The 21,639-nt window shown below is 39.6% G+C and overlaps 1 protein-coding gene across 2 annotated transcripts in view; it reads right to left on the bottom strand.

The window, feature by feature from the left end:
- CENPP (centromere protein P) overlaps window positions 1–21,639 on the bottom strand; it is a 218,102-nt gene that overhangs the window by 9,653 nt on the left and 186,810 nt on the right. The window contains exon 6 of one of the 2 annotated variants that reach the window (XM_057547773.1): window positions 8,620–8,733. The exons of the other annotated variant lie outside the window; for it this stretch is intronic. Coding sequence (XP_057403756.1) covers window positions 8,620–8,733 — 114 coding nt within the window. The remainder of the gene's footprint in view (window positions 1–8,619; window positions 8,734–21,639) is intronic. 2 annotated transcript variants of the gene reach the window in all.

Here is a 21,639-nt window from a genome sequence, read left to right as displayed (position 1 = left end):
GCTTCCACAGAACAAATCAACTTCCTTCAAGGGTTAGGTCTCAGCTTTCTCTGGTCCTCATCAAACAACACACTGTTATCTGCTTCCTGTATGTCACTGCTGCCTTCCTCTGGCCTATTCTTCATCCTTGTAAATTATGTCTTTTAAAACGCTCTCTACTGTCATTTCAGAAGGGTTTTAGCAGGGTGCCCAACAAAGGCAGTGTGTTTCAATTGTCCATTTTTGAGGCCTTCCATGTTTATATTTTCAATTTTCCCTCATACTTGATGAATAGTTTGGGTACAGAATTTAAGGTTTAAATAATATTTAAATTACATTTTATATATAGAGCTAATGATATATGTCTAAACTTGTATTCTAGAGTCCTATGTTAAAATGCCTTCAGTTTTTAAAATGGGAAGAAAATATATGAACCACTGTCAACTCATGTCCGTACAAACAGAGAAACCCCCCACCCCACCTCTGGGACAAAATGAAATAGGGCACAAATAATCTATGTAAATAAAATTTTAAATGGTTGAAATTTTGGGGCCTTCCCTGGTGGCTCAGTGGTTAAGACTCCGCCTGCCAATGCAGGGGACACGGGTTTCAGCTCTGGTCTGGGAAGATCCCACATGCCACGGAGCAACTAAGCCCGTGCGCCACAACTACTCAGCCTGCGCTCTAGAGCCCGCGAGCCACAACTACTGAGCCGGCGTGCCACAACTACTGAAGCCCACTCGCCTAGAGCCCATGCTCCGCAACAAAAGAAGCCACCACAATGAGAAGCCCATGCACCGCAACGAAGAGTAGCCCCTGTTCGCCACAACTAGAGAAAGCCCACGCGCAGCAACGAAGACCCAACGCAGCCATAAGTAAATAAATAAATAAATAAATAAAATAAATAAATGGTTGAAATTTTGTATTACATCAAATCCTGACGGTTTAAGGAAAAATAAAATAAAATGAATATTAGGCAAGAGAATTAAAACGTGAGAGGGAAAACAAACCTTGGTAAAATAGTCCAAAGGACGATAATAATTTATTCAATTTGCACAATACTTTTAACTTTGCCAGGTCTTTACACATTTAATCACAGGATAACTTTATGAGTCAGGGATATAAAATTATGCCCATTTTAAAAATAAGAAAAAAAAAAGGCTCAGAGACTTGCAAGGCTGCTCCAATGACCCCAAGCCCAAAGTAAAGAAGCCAAGCTGAGCTGGCCTCCTGACCCCAATGCCTTTCTCGAAGCAAATTTCAGGTGACCCACAGTCTGGCTCAGTGCTGATCAAAGTGAGGGAGGTCAGAGTGAATTCACCCTAAAACCAATAAGGCTTATGCTTCAGGGACCAACACCCCCCCCCCTCATACATGGGTTGCTTTCAAGCCCCTCTACTGAATTTTTATTTTAAAAACAAACTTTTTAAAAACAGTTTTAGACTGACAGAAAAATCGGGAGGATAGTAGAGAATTCCTGTATCATTAACATCTAATATTGGTGTGGTATATTTGTTACAATTAATGAACCAATCTTGGGACATCACTTTTATAACTAAAGTCTATACTTTATTCAGCTATCTTAGTTTTTGTTTAGTGTCCTTTTTCTGTTTCAGGATTCCCACCCAGGATCCCACATGACATTTGTGAGAGAGATAGGAAAATTCACCTAGATCCTTACTCTATACACCTCCTTATGTCCTGCCATGGGTGTAAGTATTTTGCTTATTATTATTATTATTTTTAATAAGGGGCTCCCATTTTTCCCTTAAAGGCTCAAGAGAAAATGCATAGTTGTTTTTTGGGTCTTAGAATAACACACGTCTTGTCATCTGGCCACAAACGATATAAGCATCCCCTTCAGGACTGGGCAGTAGGAAGGGGCCAGCTGATCCTGGGCTTGACTTGAGATTCAAAACAGGTAACAAACCAGAGTAGCAAACACAGAAAATGCTTTCATTTATGCATTTCTCTACAGACCATCCATGAATTGGCAAAACGCATCTTGTAACAATTCAAATTTTCAGCATGGAGTATCTCTTAAATTGATTGAGGGCAGAAGGATTTTCTTTGCTGCCTTGTCCTGAAACTGCTTTATTCTCCTAGAGGACCTCTTTATTATTTTTTTTTTTTAATGTTTGTTTATTTATTTATTTATTTATTTTGGCTGCTCCAGGTCTTAGTTGCGGCATGTGAACTCTTAGTTGCGGCATGCACGTGGGATCTAGTTTCCTGACCAGGGATCAAACCCGGGCCCCCTGCATTGGGAGCGTGAAGTCTTACCCATTGGACCACCAGGGAAGTCCCTAGAGGGCCTCTTAAGTAAAAGTATTTCAAGATCATCCTCTCATACATGATGAGGCCTACACACATGATGAACTTGGATTGACTAATTCATTCACTCAAAATGATTTGCAGAGTGTCTACTGTGTGGAGCTATTGTGGACTGTCAGACCTGTTTTTCTTTGCCTGGCAAGCTTTCTTATTACCCCTCCTCTGGTAAAAGACCTGTCCCTGTTCACAGGATTGGCTCAGGTCATCACAGACTGTCAGCTTCTCACAAATAGCATATGATGTGTCCTGGGCCAACTGACAGGTAGATGCTGGGAGGACAAAATCTTTTCCTACAGGGGTTGCTCAGCAGACAGCCTCTTCCAGGCTGTATGAGGCCCGTGTGTTGTCCTGACAGAGAACCAGCAGAGAACCATGCAGAGATGAGGGCCTCTCAACGGCAGGGAAAATCCTCTTATCTTGGTGAGATCCCCAAGTGCAGGCAACCTTTCTTTGATTGTCTGAACTACTCCAGCCCTCTACAACTACTGGAGTGACTAACTTTCCTTTTTTTAAAAAAATTTTATTTATTTATTTATTTATTTCTGGCTGTGTTGGGTCTTTGCTGCTGCGCGCGGGCTTTCTCTAGTTGTGGTGAGTGGGGGCTACTCTTTGCTGTGGTGCGTGGGCTTCTCATTGTGGTGTCTTCTCTTGTTGCGGAGCACAGGCTCTAGGTGCGTGGGCTTCAGTAGCTGTGGCACGCCGGTCCAGTAGTTGTGGCTCACGGGCTCCAGAGCACAGGCTCAGTAGTTGTGGTGCATGGGCTTAGTTGCTCCGTGGCGTGTGGGATCTTCCCGGGCCAGGGCTCCAACCTGTGTCCCCTGCATTGGCAGGCGGATTCTTAATCACTGCACCACCAGGGAAGTCCCTAAATTTCCTTTTTTGCTAAGCCAATGTGAGTTAAGATTCTGTCCCATCCTCTGTCACTTGCATTGAAAGAGCTCTAATAAAAACCACGGGCACTTTGTTAAATGCTGGGTATGTCCTGGTGAACAAAATAACACTGAGCATCAGGAAAGTACAAATAAAAACCACAATGGAATACCACAACGTAAACACCTGAATGGCTACAAACAACTGACAAAACCAGTGTTGAAACTGAATTGAGCAACTGGAACCCTCACACCCTGCTGGTGAGAGTATAAATGGTCACAGTTACTTTGAAAAACTGTTTGGCAACACCTCAAAGCTGAACATACATCTGCCCCAAGATTCAGCAACTCTACCCAACATAAACATGTACATGTGTCACCAAAAGACATGCACACAGCAGCACTATTTACAATTGCCAGGACCTGGAAGGGCCCAGGAACAGAATACTGGGTGAATGCTTTGTGGCTTGTCCACAGGACGGAAGGCTACATGGCAACGAGGTGAATGATCACCAGTTATACTCCACATGGACGGACCTCATATGGACACCGTTTGCAGTGACAGGTGCCAACCCTGTCCTGTAGAGTCCTGTGGCAGGTGGGTGGGCCCTGGCCCTGGCGCTGTGGAAGAAATGACAGAAGGGAGCACAGGGGCTCTGGGGGCTGCTCTTGCTCTGCTTCCTCTTCTGGCCGGTGGTTCTATGATTTTGTAAGAAATTATCCAACTGTATATTTATGATGTGTGCCCTTTTCTGTGTCTATATATTTCAACAAAAAGTTAAAATACAAAAGACAGCATCCCTGAGCCCATGAAGCATACGATCTAGTGGAGAAGACAAACATTAAACAAGTAAATACACGAATGCCTCCCCTCTACCACTGCCATCCAGCGTGGAGAATGCTTTGTTCTTTTCTTCATCTGGAAGCTCTGTAGCCATCAAGAGTACTTTGCTGTCTCTTTTGCGTCTTTTCCAACTCTTGTCATGTCTGTCCTGAAGAGCAGTGACCATAAATGCATGAAATATTGTGTACAGACGTTCCAGGATTTGGGACAAAGAACATAAAATCTATTTTCTTTTACCTGATCTTCCTAAATTAAGACTAGCAATCTGCAAGCCTTTCTTGATGTAGAGGTATCTGAAATACTGTTTTGGGAAGCAGTCAATATGTCTTTTCTTGGGTCACGATTAATAGCCAAGGGCACATCCTTTTGGTTTTTTTTGGTTGCTGCGCAGCATGTGGGACCTTAGTTCCCTGACCAGGGATTGAGCCCGGGCCCCCTGCAGTGGAAGCTCGGAGTCTTAACCACTGGACCGCCAGGGACGTCCCCAAGGGCACATCTTTTGATAAGTATTTTCTGGATTTTTTTTTTTTTCTTGAAGGTCTTATCTTATGCACAATAAATTTTTATTACTTTTATGTGTGCTCTGGATAATGTTTTCAGTGCATTCCCACCCTCTGGGTATTTCAATGTGTGGAAATGCTTAAAGTTGTCTGAAAATATGGAGATCTTACTGTTGACTCCCTCTTGGCTCATTTACGTAGAAGTGCAATTGTTTAACACTTCTCTATTCTGAAAATATGGTCACATGATTTTGTTCAACTGGAATTAGTTGAATCACATTTGAAATAAAAAAGGGCCAAAAGATGCAGCTTAGAAATTTTTGTTCCATGAAAATTTTACTTGTAAAGACATTTGTTTGAATGTTTATAAGCTTTCTACTTATCTTTCCTAATCTCTTTCTATTAAAGTTCAGCTAACTTGTACATTTAAATAATATTTGAAGAAACATACTAATTTCCAGAGGCTGAGGCTGACCAAAGAAATGGAAAAGGTCTCCACAAACTTTAGCTTTATTTGGGAATAGAGAGACATCGTGTTGAAGGGCTGGAGGGGAACTCGGGCCCCAGGACCCCAGAGGCTTGCACAACTGTCCAATGTGGATTATGCGCCCAGCAATAAGAGAAAATGGAAACAGAGGATGTGGGCCAACAAAGTCAAGCTTTTTTTTTTTTTAAAAGATAAAATAGCCAAAGAACAGATTCTAATTTCCTAAAGGTCATACTTTAGCCTCAGACAAACACATATTCCATGCTGTTTTAAATATCAAAAGCTGTAAGCAGAGCATTTACACATTCGTAACAGAAAGAGCGTTCTTTATTTACAAGTGCCATAAGCACTGAATACTAACCAGATGTAGTTTACTGCCTCTTATAAAGAAGAAAACATACAGAGAAGAAACCAAAGTTTGAGCTTGAAAAAAATCTTAAAACAAGTGGTTAACAATTTGTTATACTAACAGAACTAGAGGAGTTGAAAGCCCTTTGCTGAAGCATGCCTCTACTGACACACTATTAGTGAACTTGCTTAAGCAGGGCCCTCTTGTTTCTTCGAAGAGCACTTGCAAATATATGGGCTTTTCTGCCCACACCTTTGTATGTGAAAGTGATGATGTTCTGGTAGGATGCTCCTAAATGACTGGCCTGAAGACCCTGACTTATGCAAACATGGTTATGAAGGTCTGAAAGCATTTAATTAATTACAAGAGAAAGGTGATTACCTCAAACATGCTTTTCCGAAGTAACCAATCTTCAAGTTCTTGAGGCAAGAAATATAATCAGCCTTTTCTTTTGGGGGGTGGGGTGGGCAGTGATGGTGATACTGTGCAGTTCGTGTTTATCAGAAAAATACACTATTTTAAACATGTTAAAAACACTGTAATCAAAGATTGGATAAAGACTAATAGAGTCAGGAAATGCGAACATACGGTTATTTTCAATTTAAATTACAACTAGACTTTGTAAGATAAGGTAGTTTAGAAATGCATTCAACAACAATTTGAACTATCATAAATAGCTTGAAGTAAAATAGTTCAGGGTGAAAAATAGATCTGCAGGATGCTTAGTTTGAAATCTACCTTAAAACCATACAGAACCACTTCAGATCCACTAGAGTATCTATTATAAAAAAGACAGACAGTAGCAAGTGTTGGTGAGAATGGGGAAAGTGGAAGCCTCAGACATTGTTGGTGAGATGTAAAATGGCACAGCCACTTTGTAAAACAGTTTGACAGTTCCCTTTTTCCTCTTTTTTAAATGTCCTTTATAAATTCTGAGATGATACATTCACATACAAAGTAAAGTTATAATTGTTCCTTTAAACCTAGTCCCTCTTTTCACACAGAATCCTGTCATTCAAATCTTTCTGCACTGGACAAACAACTGAGGATATCTGACAAGGTAACATTCTTCTCTTTAAATATAGCATCTATTTCATTCTCTCTGTCTGGAACTCTCATTAGATTACGCTGAACCACCTAATTCCACGCTTCTTAACTGAACTCATTTATTTTCCATCTAATTACCTTTCTGTTCTTTGGGTGATTTCTTCAAATAAATCTTCTAATGTTCTCTTTAGTAATATTTAACGTGTTGTTTGACTTATCCACTGGTTTCTGCATTTTTAAAATTCTAATCACATTTAAAAAATTTAGAGTCAATTTGTTTCTTTTTCCAATAGGCTTTTGTAAAAAAACTGTCCTATATTTTAAATTAGGTCTATTTGTTTAGTTATTACTTTCATATCTTAAACCTTGTACTTTGTAGTTTTTGTCCAGATTGTTCTATAATTCTCACTTAACAGAAGTTTGTTTTATGCAATTAATGTACAATTTTTTAAAAAATATTTTTTTAATTAATTTATTTATTTTTGGGCTGCGTTGTGTCTTAGCTGCGGCACGCAGGATCTTTTGTTGCGGCGCCCAGGCTCTTCAATGCGGCGCATGGGCTTCTCTCTAGTCATGGCACACAGGCTCTGTAGTTGCGGCACATGGGCTCTTTAACTGTGGTGCACGGGCTCCAGAGCGCATGGGCTCAGCAGTTGTGGTGCACGGGCTTAGCTGCCCCGCGGCATGTGGGATCTTAGTTCCCGGACCAGGTATCAAACCCTCATCCCCTGCATTGGAAGGTGGATTCTTAACCACTGGACCACCAGGGAAGTCCCAATTAATGTACAGTTTTTTAATGTGCACTTGCTTCATCTGGGGTCATTTTTGTCTGTGAGTTATGTATGTGTGAGAATTTCCCTCCAGGTAAGTTTCAGGGTGGCTTTTCTCAGAGCCTGGAGGAGTCCCTGTATCTACAATTTATATTCCTTTCCAGACTTGGGCTTCTACCTAGCCCACACGTAGGCAAGGTAAACTGAGACCCTGTATATATCTATGTCAGGGATCTGAAGAGGTGAGTTTCTCCACCTGCCAAGTTCCCTGCAGCTTCTTTGGGGTGGCTGGCAGTTTTTCCTCTTCCTCTTTCAACTGACGGAAGTCTTTGAGGCCCCAAGCTCTGGGAGGAGGATCCACCCTAGCATCTGATGCAGCCCAGGCTGTCCTCCATCTCTGACCCAGGGCCCAGATCTGCTCTGAGATGCTGTGGGCTGGCCAACACCAGCTCCTGCTCTCGCTTTGATTTTTCTCCTTATTTCTGGCTCTCAGGACATTTTTACTTCTTTCTTTTGAGCTTGCCTATGTACTTAAAACATGTTGTACTTAATCCAGAATTTCTGTAAGATTAAAATGGCAGGGAAGGGTACATATGGTCATCTCGGCCTGCCATATTTCTTTTCTTTTTTTTTTTTTTTGGCCATGCCACGAGGCATGAGGGATCTTAGTTCCCCGACCAGGGATCAAACCTGTGCCCCCTGCAATGGGAGTGTGGAGTCTTAACCACTGGACCACCAGGGAAGTCCCTGCCGTATTTCTTTAAGTCTCCTCTTGCTTTCTTTTTGGTGAGAAATATCACTTTTTCATTTCTCTTTAATTATACAAGTAATTAACAAATGCAGTCTCACTATAAAAATTAAATGGTCAAAGCTAAGTTAAACTCTTCTTTGATATAAGCCCAATTCTAGTCTCCACCCCTCTCTCCCTGGATGAGTATCTTGCAGATCTCTTCTCATATTACAGATCTCTATGGACCCACAGCAAATAGGAAAGTTACACCTCAATTAAAAATACCTCAATAGAGAAAATTTAATAAATACAATCATACTACACCATATTGTTTTCACATTTCTTTTCTTCACTCAACAATGTGTATTGAAGAGCTTTTCCTGTGAAGATAGAGTTGCTGTGTTCTTTTTAATGACTGTGTAGTATTCCACTGTGAATAATTTTCAAGGGTGTGTCAGCCTATGAGGGAAAAGTTCCTCAAAGGAAGGGGGTGCTTTCAGAAGAAGGAAGGGAAGGTGTTGGGCACCAGACAACTGATGTCCACCCTCTACTACCATGTTCTACCAGGCACTCATTGCTACATACTCTTAAGTATGGTGTTGAGACCATTCCACAGAACATGATGGACACCCCCCACCAAACTTGGGGTCGGATGTCGACACTGATGGTTCCACACATTGCAAGAGGGTGTGAAGAGATTTATTACTCACATAATGAGGATTCTGGGAGGGAAGGGCAGCTAGTGTCCAGCTGTGGATGACAGTCATGAAATGAGCCAAGTTGATACTGGGGGCGGGGGGCAGTGGAGTAGTGAGGAAGAGTCCCTGAGAAAATATGAGGAAGCAGGATTAATAACAATGGTTTGATTCAGTCTTTGATTCCTATCTGACATGGAGCATAATGCTTGCATAGGGTTTGTGATGGTTCAAGAAACTGAACTAAGATGGATGGACTTGGAGGGCATTACACTAAGTGAAAGAAGTCAGACAGAGAAAGACAAATACTATATGATATTACTTATATGTGGAATCTAAAAAATACAACAAACTAGTGAATATAACAAAAAAGCAGCAGACTCACAGATACAGAGAACAAATGAGTGGTTACCAGTGGGGGCATGGGGAGAAGGGTAATATAGGGGTGGTGGAGTGGGTGGTACAAATTTTGGGTGTAAGATAGGCTCAAGGATGTATTGTATAATACAGGGAATATAGCCAATATTTTGTAATAACTGTAAATGGAAAGTAACCTTTAAAAATTGTATTAAATAAATAAATAAACTGAACTAAGGAGAGTCATCGAATTGTAGACAGAAAACATGGTCACTGCTAAGTGCTTGATCATTGCTAATTCTCCCTTCCAAAGACATAAATAAGCCATTTTCAGCATGAAAGCAGTTAAAATTTACTTTCACTGTTCTGAATTACAGATATCAAATGGCATACCAACATAAATAGATGATGGCATGGCTCCTCCTGCAATCGTGCTGGTGATTTCATAGTGAAAATATTGTTTGTTTCACTAAAGCCTGCTTGAAATTCGTCAGCTTAAAAGCAAAACAACTCTTAACCAGAGAGGAATTTGCTTTTTGTGTGTTATAACAAATGGTTTTTAACCACCTCTAAAAAAGAAAAAAAAAACCCTCTCAGTAATTTAAGTATATATTCAGAAAAAATTAAATAAAGCAACCACAGTCCTTGAACATTGTATATAATAATTAAAGGACAATTCTCATGAGAAAGAGCTAAAAATTATATAAAATCTCAATAATTGGGACTTCCCTGGTAGCCTACCAATGCAGGGGACACGGATTTGATCCCTGGTCCGGGAAGATCCCACATGCTGCAGAGCAACTAAGCCCGTGCAACATAACTACTGAGCCTGCGCTCTAGGGCCCGCGTGACACAACTACTGAGCCCGCGTGCTGCAACTACTGAAGCCTGCACACCTAGAGCCCATGCTCAGCAACAAGAGAAGCCACTGCAATAAGCCCACGCACCTCAATGAAGAGTAGCCCCTGCTTGCCACAACTAGAGAAAGCCTGCACGCAGCAACAAAGACCCAATGCAGCCAAAAATAAATTTTTAAAAAAATCTCAATAATCACTTATAAGTATTGTTGTAAATGAAACAAACTAAAAAGAAATAATCAGTAAATATTTACTGACAGATTAATAGGCACGAAGCTTGCCTTAGGCTACACAATAGAGCACTCCAACAATACAAAGATGTTCTCTTCAGGAAGTAAAGATAAATACATGCTGATTGAAGAAAGTTATATTAAATTTTAATAACTTTTCTCTTTCTTACAAAAGCTTTACCTGGGATAGTCTATGTGAAAATACTTTTGTTAAATATGTTTAACTCTGTACTATATTATATCACCAACACCCAGCCAAGCTTTTATGACCTGCACTTGCCCTAGAGATCATAGTTGATAGGACCAGGGGTGAACACATGACCCAAGCTGGCTAAATCAGGTTTTCTGGAAAAATCTGAAATTGAGGGCCATACCACCAATCTGGGAAGTTGCTTGAACTGAAGGTAAATAGGCTTGGGTTCTTTGAGATGGGCCATTGGCCACATGCCTGTCAACACAGTGGGAGCTGTCCTGCAGAAGGCAAGACCTACTGAGAGGAGAATGAAGTGAACATACAGAAAATGGTAGAGATGATTTAACTCAGAAAAAGAAAGCAAGATGAGAGTCCATGAGGACTGCCTGGACCATGAGGGTGACCTCATTCCTGGTCCCAGGCCCTTGGGAACCCCTAATGCCCTTCAATAAGAGGGTATTCTCAGTGTCCTTTCAATACACCCATGTTGTACTTAGGCTTATTTGAAGTTTCTATTACTTGCAATCAAAATGTATTTACAAACAAAATGGTCATTTCAATTCCATTAGTGACAATAAAGAGTATGGGATGGAATAAGGGAGATATTTTTGCAGAAAGACTATCTAGGTCATCATGAGTGAACATAGATATTAAAAGAGAGGCAGAATCAAGCTCTGAATTATTTGTTCTTTGCCTTTGGTCAATCTCCTCAGTCCTGAAACAGTTCTTTTTAAACAGTTTTTCCAGCTTTACACTTATTTTCCTATGGAGACGATTCAGTGACCTCTTCATTCTGCCATAGTTGGAAGTTCCACCACAATTGACTTTTTAAATTTTATTAAAAATTTTTTTATCTCTTTGCCTCTTTTTGATTAGCTTTTTAAAATTTTGCTTTTTCCCATATATTAGTTGGGATGTCACATGCTCTATTTCTGTATGTCAAATGGTTACCTTAGATATTTTATCATGCATACTCATCAAAGTCCAAATTAATCCATGTCTCAATCCTCCTCACGAACAAAGGACTTTACAGCATTTTAATTTCAGTCACACTTGTACTTTTGAATTCTAGCTTAAAAAAAAAAAGACTTCACTTGACATTATTATGACTTTATTATATGGTCACTGTTTGCTGTATTTACCATATTCTTTGCTCCTATTGCTTCTTACATCTCAAACTTTCTTAGATCATTTTCCCTCTGCCTGAAGAATATCCTTTAATTCTAACATGAACATCTGTTAGAGGTAAATTCTCTCAGTTTCTACTTGTATGACTTTCACTTTTATTTTTTCCAAGTTTTATCGAGATATAATTGACATATAAGACTTTATTAGCTTAAGGTGTACCATGATTTGATATATGTATATATTGCAAACTGATCACTGCTGTGCCATTTTAATGCATGTTTCTGTATATACATGTGCACACATTTCTTTCGAATATATACCTAGGAGTATGTGTATCTTCAACTTTTATAGATAATATCAAAGTGTTGGTACCAATTTACCATCAAACAGCAGTATGTGAGAATAGCTATTGTTCCATATTCTAACAATTGGTACTATCAGTCTTTTTTTTTTTTTAATTTATTTATTTATTTATTTATGGCTGTGCTGGGTCTTTGTTTCTGTGCGAGGGCTTTCTCTAGTTGCGGCAAGTGGGGGCCACTCTTCATCGCGGTGCGCGGGCCTCTCACTATTGTGGCCCCTCTTGTTGCGGAGCACAGGCTCCAGACGCGCAGGCTCAGTAGTTGTGGCTCACGGGCCTAGTTGCTCCGTGGCATGTGGGATCCTCCCAGACCAGGGCTCGAACCCGTGTCCCCTGCATTGGCAGGCAGATTCTCAACCACTGCGCCACCAGGGAAGCCCCAGTCTTTTTACTATTAATCATTTTGGTGGGTGTGCAATGGTATCTGATGGTGATTTAAAATAGATTTTCCCTCATTTGACTAGTGGAGTTGAACATTTACATGCATTTATTGGCCATTTGAATTTTGGGATCAGTCTGTTCAAATTGCTTGCCCATTTTTCCCTATCAGTTTTTGGAGTTCTTTACAAATACTGCCTGGGATATACCAAATTCTCAATAAAACACACTTGCCATATAAACTACTTATGATTGCTTTTGCCATTTAATGTACCAAGATATATCCCATATCAGTAAACACAAATCTACTTTGTTATTTTTAAGGCAAGCCACTGTATAGATATACAATATATTGTAACTTAACCAATTGTCTATTGATAATCTTTTAGGTTCTTTGTAATTTTTCACTATTTTGTATACTACAATGAATATCCTTCTAAGATACTTTTGTACATTTGTAGAAGCAGAATGGCTTAATGTTGAGTAAAGGCTGATAAAATGACCTATATAAAAAAAATCTATCAATTTATATTTCTACCAACAATGTGTAAAAGTGCTTATTTTGGAAAGAGTTTGAAAATTCTCTTCTCTTAGTTCCTGTAATTCTTGTAAACCTTGCCCAAAGGCCTGGATAAAGCCTTTATTATATATAAATGGATATATAAATAAATATATATACATATATATATAATATATGTATTCTTTTTCATATTCTTTTCCATTATGGTTTATTACAGGATGTTGAATATAGTTCCCTGTGCTATACAGTAGGATCTTGTTGTTTATCTATTTTATATATACTAGTTAGTATCTGCTAATCCCAAACTTCCAAGTTATCCCTCCCCTTTCCCTCTTGGTAACCATAATTTTGTTTTCTATGTCGGTGAGTCTGTTTCTGTTTTGTACATAAGTTCATCTGAATCATATTACTCAGCCATAAAAAAAACTGAAATTGAGTTATTTGTAGTGAGGTGGATGGACCTAGAGTCTGTCATACAGAGTGAAGTAAGTCAGAAAGAAAAACAAATACCGTATGCTAACACATATACATGGAATCTAAAAAAAAAAAAAAGGTTCTGAAGAACCTAGGGGCAGGAGAGGAATAAAGACGCAGATGTAGAGAATGGACTTGAGGACACGGGGAGGGGGAAGGGTAAGCTGGGACAAAGTGAGAGAGTGGCATGGACATATATACACTACCAAATGTAAAATAAATAGCTAGTGGGAAGCAGCCACATAGCACAGGGAGATCAGCTCGGTGCTTTGTGACCACCTAGAGGGGTAGGATAGGGAGGATGGGAGGGAGACGCAAGAAAGAGGAGATATGGGGATATATGTATATGTATAGTTGATTCACTTTGTTATAAAGCAGAAACTAACACACTATTGTAAAGCAATTATACTCCAATAAAGATGTTAAAAAAAAAAGAATCATTTTTTAGATTCCACATTGAAGTGATATCGTATGGTATTTGTCTCTTTCTGAATTATTTCACTTACTATGATAATCTCTAGGTCCATCCATGTTGCTGTAAATGGCATTATTTCATTCTTTTTTTATGGCTGAGTAGTATTCTATTGTGTGTGTATGTGTGTGTGTGTGTATGTGTGTATATATATATACACTACATCTTCTTTATCCATTCATCTGTCGATGGACATTTAGGTTGCTTCCATGTCTTGGCTACTGTTAATAGTGCTGCTATGAATACTGGGGTGCTTTATGTATCTTTTCGAATTAGAGTTTGCTCCGCTTATGTGCCCAGGAGTGGGATTGCCGGATCATATGGTAACTCTATTTTTAGTTTTGTAAGAACCTCCATACTGTTTTCCATAGTGGCTGCACCAATTTACATTCCCACCAACAGTGTAGGGGAGGGTTCCCTTTTCTCCACACCCTCTCCAGCATTTGTTATTTGTAGAGTTTTTAGTGATGGCCATTCTGACTGGTGTGAGGTGATACCTCATTGTAACTTTGATTTGCATTTCTCTAATGATTAGCAATGTTGAGCATCTTTTCATGTGCCTCTTGGCCATCTGTATGTCTTCTTTGAAGAAATGTCTATTTAGGTCTTCTGCCCATTTTTTGACTGGGTTGGTTGTTTTTTTGTTATTGAGTTGTATGAGCTGATTGTAGATTTTGAAAATTAAGCCCTTGTGCATTACATCATTTGCAAATATTTTCTCCCAGTCCGTACATCATCTTTTTGTTTTGTTTATGGTTTCCTTTGCCGTGCAAAAGCTTATAAGTTTGATTAAGTCCCATTTGTTTATTTTTGCTTTTATTTCTATTGCCTTGGGAGACTGACCTAAGAAAACATTGCTATGATTTATGTCAGAGAATGCATCACCCAGATACCAAAACCAAAGATGCTACCAAAAAGAAAATTACAGGCCAATATCTCTAATGAATATAGATGCAAAAATTCCCAACGAAATATTAGCAAACTGAATCCAACAACACATAAAAAAGATCATACACTACAATCAAGTTGGATTCATCCCAGGGTCATGAGGATGGTTCAGCATATGCAAATCAATCAATGCAATACACCATATCAACAAAAGAAAAGAAAAAAAACACACACAATCATCTCAATTGATGCAGAAAAAGCATCTGATAAAATTCAACATCCATTCATGATAAAAAAATCTTACCAAAGTGGATGCAGAGGGAACATATCTCAACATAATAAAAGCTATTTATGACAAACCCACAGCCAACAAAATAGTGAACAGTGAAAAGCCGAAAGCCTTCCCACTAAAATCTGGAACAAGACAAGGATGCCCAATCTCACCACTTCTATTCAACATAGTATTGGAAGTCCTAGCCACAGCAATCAGACAAGAAAAAGAAATAAAACAATCCCTTTTAAAATCGCATCAAAAAAAAAAAAACCACTTAGGAATAAACCTGACCAAGGAGGTGAAAGACTTATATGCTGAGAACTATAAAACATTATAAAGGAACTTGAAGACGATTCAAAGAAATGGAAAGATATCCCATGCTCTTGAATTGGAAGACTTAATACTGTTAAAATGGCCATTCTACCCAAACTAATCTATAGATTTAATGCGATCCCTGTCAAACTACCCATGACATTTTTCACAGAGCTAGAACAAATAATCCTCAAATTTATATGGAACCATAAAAGACCCAGAATTGCCAAAGCAATCCTGAGGAAAAAGAACAAAGTTGGAGGCATAACCCTCCTAGACTTCAGACAATACTACGAAGCTACAATAACCAAAACAGTGGTATTGGCACAAAAACAGACACATGGATCAATGGAACAGAATAGAGAGCCCAGAAATAAACCCACACACCTACAGTTAATTAGTCTTCAACAAAGGAGGCAAGAATATAAAATGGGAAAAAGACAGTCTCTTCAACAAGTGGTGCTGAGAAAGTTGGACAGCTGCATGTAAATCAATGAAGTTATAACACACCCTCACACCATGCACAAAAATAAACTCAAAATGGCTTAAGGACTTAAAGGTAAGACATGACACCAGGAATTCCCTGGTGGTCCAGTGTTTAGGACTCTGCACTTCCAATGCAGGTGGTGCGGGTTTGATCCCTGGTCAGGGAACTAAGATCCCACATGCCATGCAGCACAGCCAAAAAAAAAAAAAAAGAGACCATAGAACTCCTAGAAGCAAACATTGGCAAAACATCCTCTAATTAGGTCTTGAAATCCCCCCTACCCTCATAGAGAAATCGTCTCCCTCTGTTGAATTACTGTAATCGTTTCTTAAATGGAGTCCTGCCCCTAGACTTGATCCTTCCACTCACTTCATAAGCCAAACTACAGAGTTATCCATCTATTGATAAAATGACAAACTGGTTATGCTCCTCTCCTGTGGCCTTTGGGTAAAGCTCCAAACCTCCAACATCCCTTTTAGAGCCTGTGGAGATCTGGCTGCTTCTCTCCTGCACTCAGTCCTCCACACCTCACAATCACTTTCGCTTCCCAAAAGATGCCAGTTTTATTGGGCCTTTCTCCTACGCTATCCTCTCTGGCTAGAACATTCTCTCTTACCTTATCCCTCTGTATCCAAACTCTTATTTAACTTTTAAGTTTCAGTTTAAATATGTCTATAGTCATATTTAATCTTAGGTTTGAGATGACTCCTAGACACTGAAACAGATATGTCAAGAAAGCAGCTAGAAATTTCCAGCATACAGATGGTAATACAGATGATCAAACTTACCTGGAGAGAAATTATAACTAGAGAAGAGGTTTCAGGCCTGAGATCAAGTCGATGAAGAGGAGGAATCAGCAAAGGAGATTATTAAGTGAGGCAAGGGAGTTGGGCTGTAAAGACCAAGAGATATGAGTGTTGGAAAGAGGGGGAGAATCATCTGTGCTGAATGTTGCTAAAAACTGCCCTGACAGCTCCAGATGGGTATCTCCTGCATATTTCCAATAACACCCCACAACCCAGCCACAGAAGTGATCATACTCTTTAATACCGAGGCAGCCATTTGTCTGATCCCTTAGTAGTAAGAACTGACTTTAATTGACTGTAAGTAAGAACTTTGTCAACCTTATTTATCGTTACAGATTTCAGCAGTGAGTTCAAGATGCACTCAGTAAAAAAAACTTGTTGAATGACTTAATCACCGGCACACATACGTGTAAGTCCTCAAGGAATTTACATACATTTGGGGAAAACATATGGAAACCATTATTTATAATACAAAGCAGGGTGTAATCAGTGCTGGCAAAGTAGTACAGCCAGCGTGCAATGGCTGAACTGTGGAACGGGAGAAAGCTTCCTGGAAAAGATGATACTGAAGTTAGGGACTGAAGAAAAGAGAAGGCTATCAGAAAGTGGAGGCTTGAGGTTTTTTGGGGTTTTTTTTAACATTTTTATTGGAGTATAATTGCTTTACGATGGTGTGTTAGTTTCTGCTTTATAACAAAGTGAATCAGTTATACATATACATATGTCCCCATATCTCTGAGGCTTGAATTTTTAAAACAATAAAAAGTTGTTGTTAATTACCCCACTGTGGCAAGGCAGAGGTTATTTACATATGTTCCTGTGAGTGGCAACAGTCAAACTCTTCACTCTGGCAGAAATGCAGGGTAAAGATGAGCATTGTATTTAAAAATACTATTATTTATGCATTAGTTATCTCAACAGGGTATGACCATGGATAATTTTAGTCTTCTTTACATTTTCTAGCAATTTCTAAATTTACTATTCTGCTATAATTTGCAGGGAGGGGTTTAGTTTTATTCTTTTTAAGACCAGAGTTTCATCTGGGCAAATTGAGAAAAGAACTTAATTCAAAAACAATATCTTTGTACATACACAAAAAAGTCAGTAATTTCCAGAATACTATTCATAAAAATTCCACAAATCTTAGAAGAGTTTGAAAACTGCATTCACAAATCTGGCAGAATTAAAATTAAATTTCTGTTTAAAAATGGAAATACAACATAATAAATGAAGTTAACATTAATTTTTTCCTACTCTTGGATGCTGAAAGATTCTAATGGAAATGAAAAAGATGAGATCACCCACCAGTAATAGGGAAAAAATGAGGCCATGGACAAACACACTGTGTTTTGATTTATTAAACCGCAAGCAAGCTTCACTTCATCCCCCATGAGTGATGGCTTAACCGGTTGCCAAAGTCTTCTTTTCCACTAAATACCTTTGTAAATATTGTGGTTACTCTGATTTATAGCCATCTCCTTCAGACAGTGTATCAGTAGAAAAGAATCCCTTTCCCAACAAATGTTAAAACTACCATATGTGTAATCGTCTCACAAACCTCACGCTAAGCATGGGTTTCAGGGTTTGCAGGAGGAAAATTATAGGAAAAGACCAGTTCTGGAGGCTGTCTCTGCGGTGACTCATCCCAAAGTGGGAACGCCATATCCAGAACGCCAGAGAGAAACACCTGAGTTGTCAACAGGGGACTTTTTTAAAGATAAGAACCTAGTCCCAGAGAAGGATGTGACTCACCCAGTCCTCCCTGGGAGGCAAGAGGCCAAGATGAATTCTGGCCCTGATGCCTCTGAAGTGACGTTTACCACGTCTGCTCTCCAAACACTCAGACAATCTGGTTTTCATCTCGAAGGCGTCTGACTCCTATGGCTTTATGGCTGTGTGGAGCCATAATGGTGATGAGAGTCGGTTTCTGCTGATGTGGGCTGCAGAACATAGTTCTACCCATCCTTCCATTTCTGCTGGGGGAAGGAGCACTGCAGGGGTGAGCTGTAAAGTGACTCTAGCTTGACTGTTGTGGAAAGAAAGAAATCAGACTAACTTGAAGTCACTCTTTGTTCTCCCATTTCTCAGCAAGTCAGGCAAATCATTTAACTCTGTGAAGCTTTAGTTTCCTCATTTAGCCTCTGTAATACTTCAGCTTTCTTCCTCTGTAAACTGGAGGATAACAAGGTACATCATTGGGTTGAAGGATTTATTGAGCACTGTGTCCAGCAGAGAACTAGGCATCTGGCACACAGTGGAACTAGTTAATGCTGCTGGTTCCTTTGTTTCTCTTCCATCCCCATCATGTATAGGAACAGGCGAGGACCTGATTCTGCCAATGCACATACTAAAAATGTCTATTCCTAGGTTATTTTGCAACTCTACAAAACTAAGTGTTATAATAATATGCACTATATTTTTAGCTTTGAATGCACACTCTTATGGCAAAAAATGACTTACTGTAGTTTTTAAGAATGGAAATTAAACCATAAATACCAAATGTGATTTTCTTTGCACAAAATTTCTCCTCTACAAAATTTAACCTAAACTCTCTTGAACTCTTGTCAGAATATTACAAGTGTTAAAACAGGTTAGTTTGGATAAGCAAAACAATATCCTGGCTATAGGGACATGATATAAACTCACATCTCCTTTCAAGCCTAAACTTAAATAAACATCTATAAAAAGTAGAGAAAAAAACAAAATTTAAAACCCCTCTGAGCAGTAAAACCAGTAATTAGGTAAATCTTGCATTTCTGTATTTCCATGAGTTATCTACAATAAGGAATACAGGAGGAATAACAAGTTTTGGAGGGTAGATAGTACATCTTGTTTTTCTGGATGTGCTGATGCAATGTGTGGGAGAGATCTAAGCCAAGTTGAACAAATGGAAGTTGGCAATTTGAATATAAATCTCAGGAGACAGTTTAGAGCTTAGAATAGATCCGTAGCTCAATGGCATATATTAAAGCAATGTGATTACTGCTCGTTTATGTTTGCTTAATGGATGAACAAGATCTTGAGGGAGAGCAAGGACAGATAGAGAAGAGGGCTATGGAGGATGGGGAACATCAATGTTTACAATGTGTAAGTGGGTGGGGTGAGGGCAGTAAAAGATGATGAGAAAGAAAGTAAGAAAGATAGAAGTAAGAACAGACTGACTTCCAAGAATAGGGCAATCAATAAGAAAATGACAAAAAAAAAAGAAGGCTGATTAGATAGCTTCCGGGGGCCACTGGACATTTGAGAGGACACTTTCACAACAACCATAAATGCCACAGCAGAATCGCAGTAGTAGCAGAATTTGTTAAGGAACAAATGGGAAGTTGAATACATAGAGGCATTTCCTGTAGATATTCTTTTAAGAAATTAAGGAGAAAATGGGAAGATAAAATAGATGGCAGTTTGAGGACAGCCAGACAGGATATAGTAAGATTCTTTCTGGCTTACAGAAGCTGAATATATTAGTAGGTGAAGAAGAACAAATTATGATTATGCAAAATGCCATGATACTGATTCAAGGACACCAAGATTCCATTGAGACACAGTCACTGCCATCACTGAACACCTGGGCATGAATGTCACACTCTCAAGACAGTTGAATCATTTAGGTTTAGGTCATGAATACAAAAGAATGGATACCTGGGAGGTGTGAATTCATACACAAGACTAGACTGGCAAATATTAAAGGTCTCCTCCCGATCCACAGATAAGTTTATGAAGATGCTCTCTTCAGTCATGTATGAGAACCTACTTGCTTCTCACATATTTATTTGCTGTACGTTTTGTACCCAAATCAGATTATTTCAGAATAGTTTCCTTGATTTGTATTACACTACAGTAGTACTTTGCTTATCTCAAGAGCAAAGTACATTTAGAAACATACGATATCACAGAGGACATCATTTTTGGGAATTGTGGTGTATCATGAAACCACTACACCCAAGTCCTTACCATATGATTTCTCCACTCAGAATATTTCCTTCTCTGAAAACTATGGTTTCCACTCATGATATTTCTTGGTTTGTAATCCTAGTCCCACACTTAGACCTGGGTGACAGAGTATCTCTGGAGTCTCTGAAATGGGCTCCACACTAGTCCTCCTCTGGCTCTCCCCTTCCCACTAAGCAAGGGGCCCACATGCTTTCTCACAGCTAGCACCTCCCCATCAAGGTCATGCTCTGGGCTTGCACCTAACACCCCAGAGTTTCCTGCCCTAGTGGCTTAGTTTCCAGGGCCCATGCAGGCCTCTTCCCTGGCTCTATCACCCTAAGGACACACCAGCTGCTAGTGTGAGCAACCCTAGGCTCAAAGGGTTTGCTTGTATGCAGTTGAGGAGGAACTTGGAAGCATGGGCTGGGTGTCCACACAAGCAGGTCAAAACTTGGGGCAGAACATGGCATGGGGTAGGAGGGAAATGGCCACCATCCTGCTCCTTCCTGAGCCACCATATTCTTGTGGAGGCAAATTCTGAGAAGTTCAGCTTTCCAGGTAGTTATAAAGGATGCTGGACAAGGTAAGAGAATGGAGCCCCAACATAATTTATTTAACTATTTCCTAGCTTGATTTATAATTTTGCACATTTGTAATATCATATATGAACCTTCATCTGTACTCTTGCCTCAATCCCTTCATCCTTTCCAGCCTCCCCAAATGATTGTTACTGCAGCACAATAGGAAATCAAATGAAGATGAAATGAAGAAATGAGAGGCCCTAGGAACACTTGTTATATCAAATGTAACCTCTTACACTTTACTCAAATCTTAATACAAGGAACGGCACTAATTCATTAGATTTTTCCTCTTATCAAGACTCAGCAGGGCTTCCCTGGTGGCGCAGTGGTTGAGAATTGGTGCCTGCCAACGCAGGCGACATGACTTTGATCCCTGGTCCGGGAAGATCCCACATGCCGCGGAGCAACTAGGTGCCACAGCTGCTGAGCCTGTGCTCTGGTGCCCACGAGCCACAACTGCTGAAGTCCGTGCACCTAGAGCCTGTGCTCTGCAACGAGAGGCCACCGCAATGAGAAGCCCATGCACCGCAACCCAGAGTGGACCCCGCTTGCTGAAACTAGAGAAAGCCCGCGCACAGCAACGAAGACCCAATGCAGCCAAAAATAAATAAACAAATAAATAAAGATACATGTCAACTAAATTAAAAAAAAAAATGGGCAGAAGACCTAAATAGACATTTCTCCAAAGACAACATACAGATGGCCAAGAGGCACATGAAAAGATGCTCAACATCATTAATTATTAGAGAAATGCAAATCAAAACTACAATGAGATATCACCTCA

This window comes from Balaenoptera acutorostrata, chromosome 6 (assembly GCF_949987535.1).
Source record: "Balaenoptera acutorostrata chromosome 6, mBalAcu1.1, whole genome shotgun sequence".
NCBI classification, from domain to species: domain Eukaryota; kingdom Metazoa; phylum Chordata; class Mammalia; order Artiodactyla; family Balaenopteridae; genus Balaenoptera; species Balaenoptera acutorostrata.
This window is presented reverse-complemented; position numbering and strand designations above follow the sequence as displayed.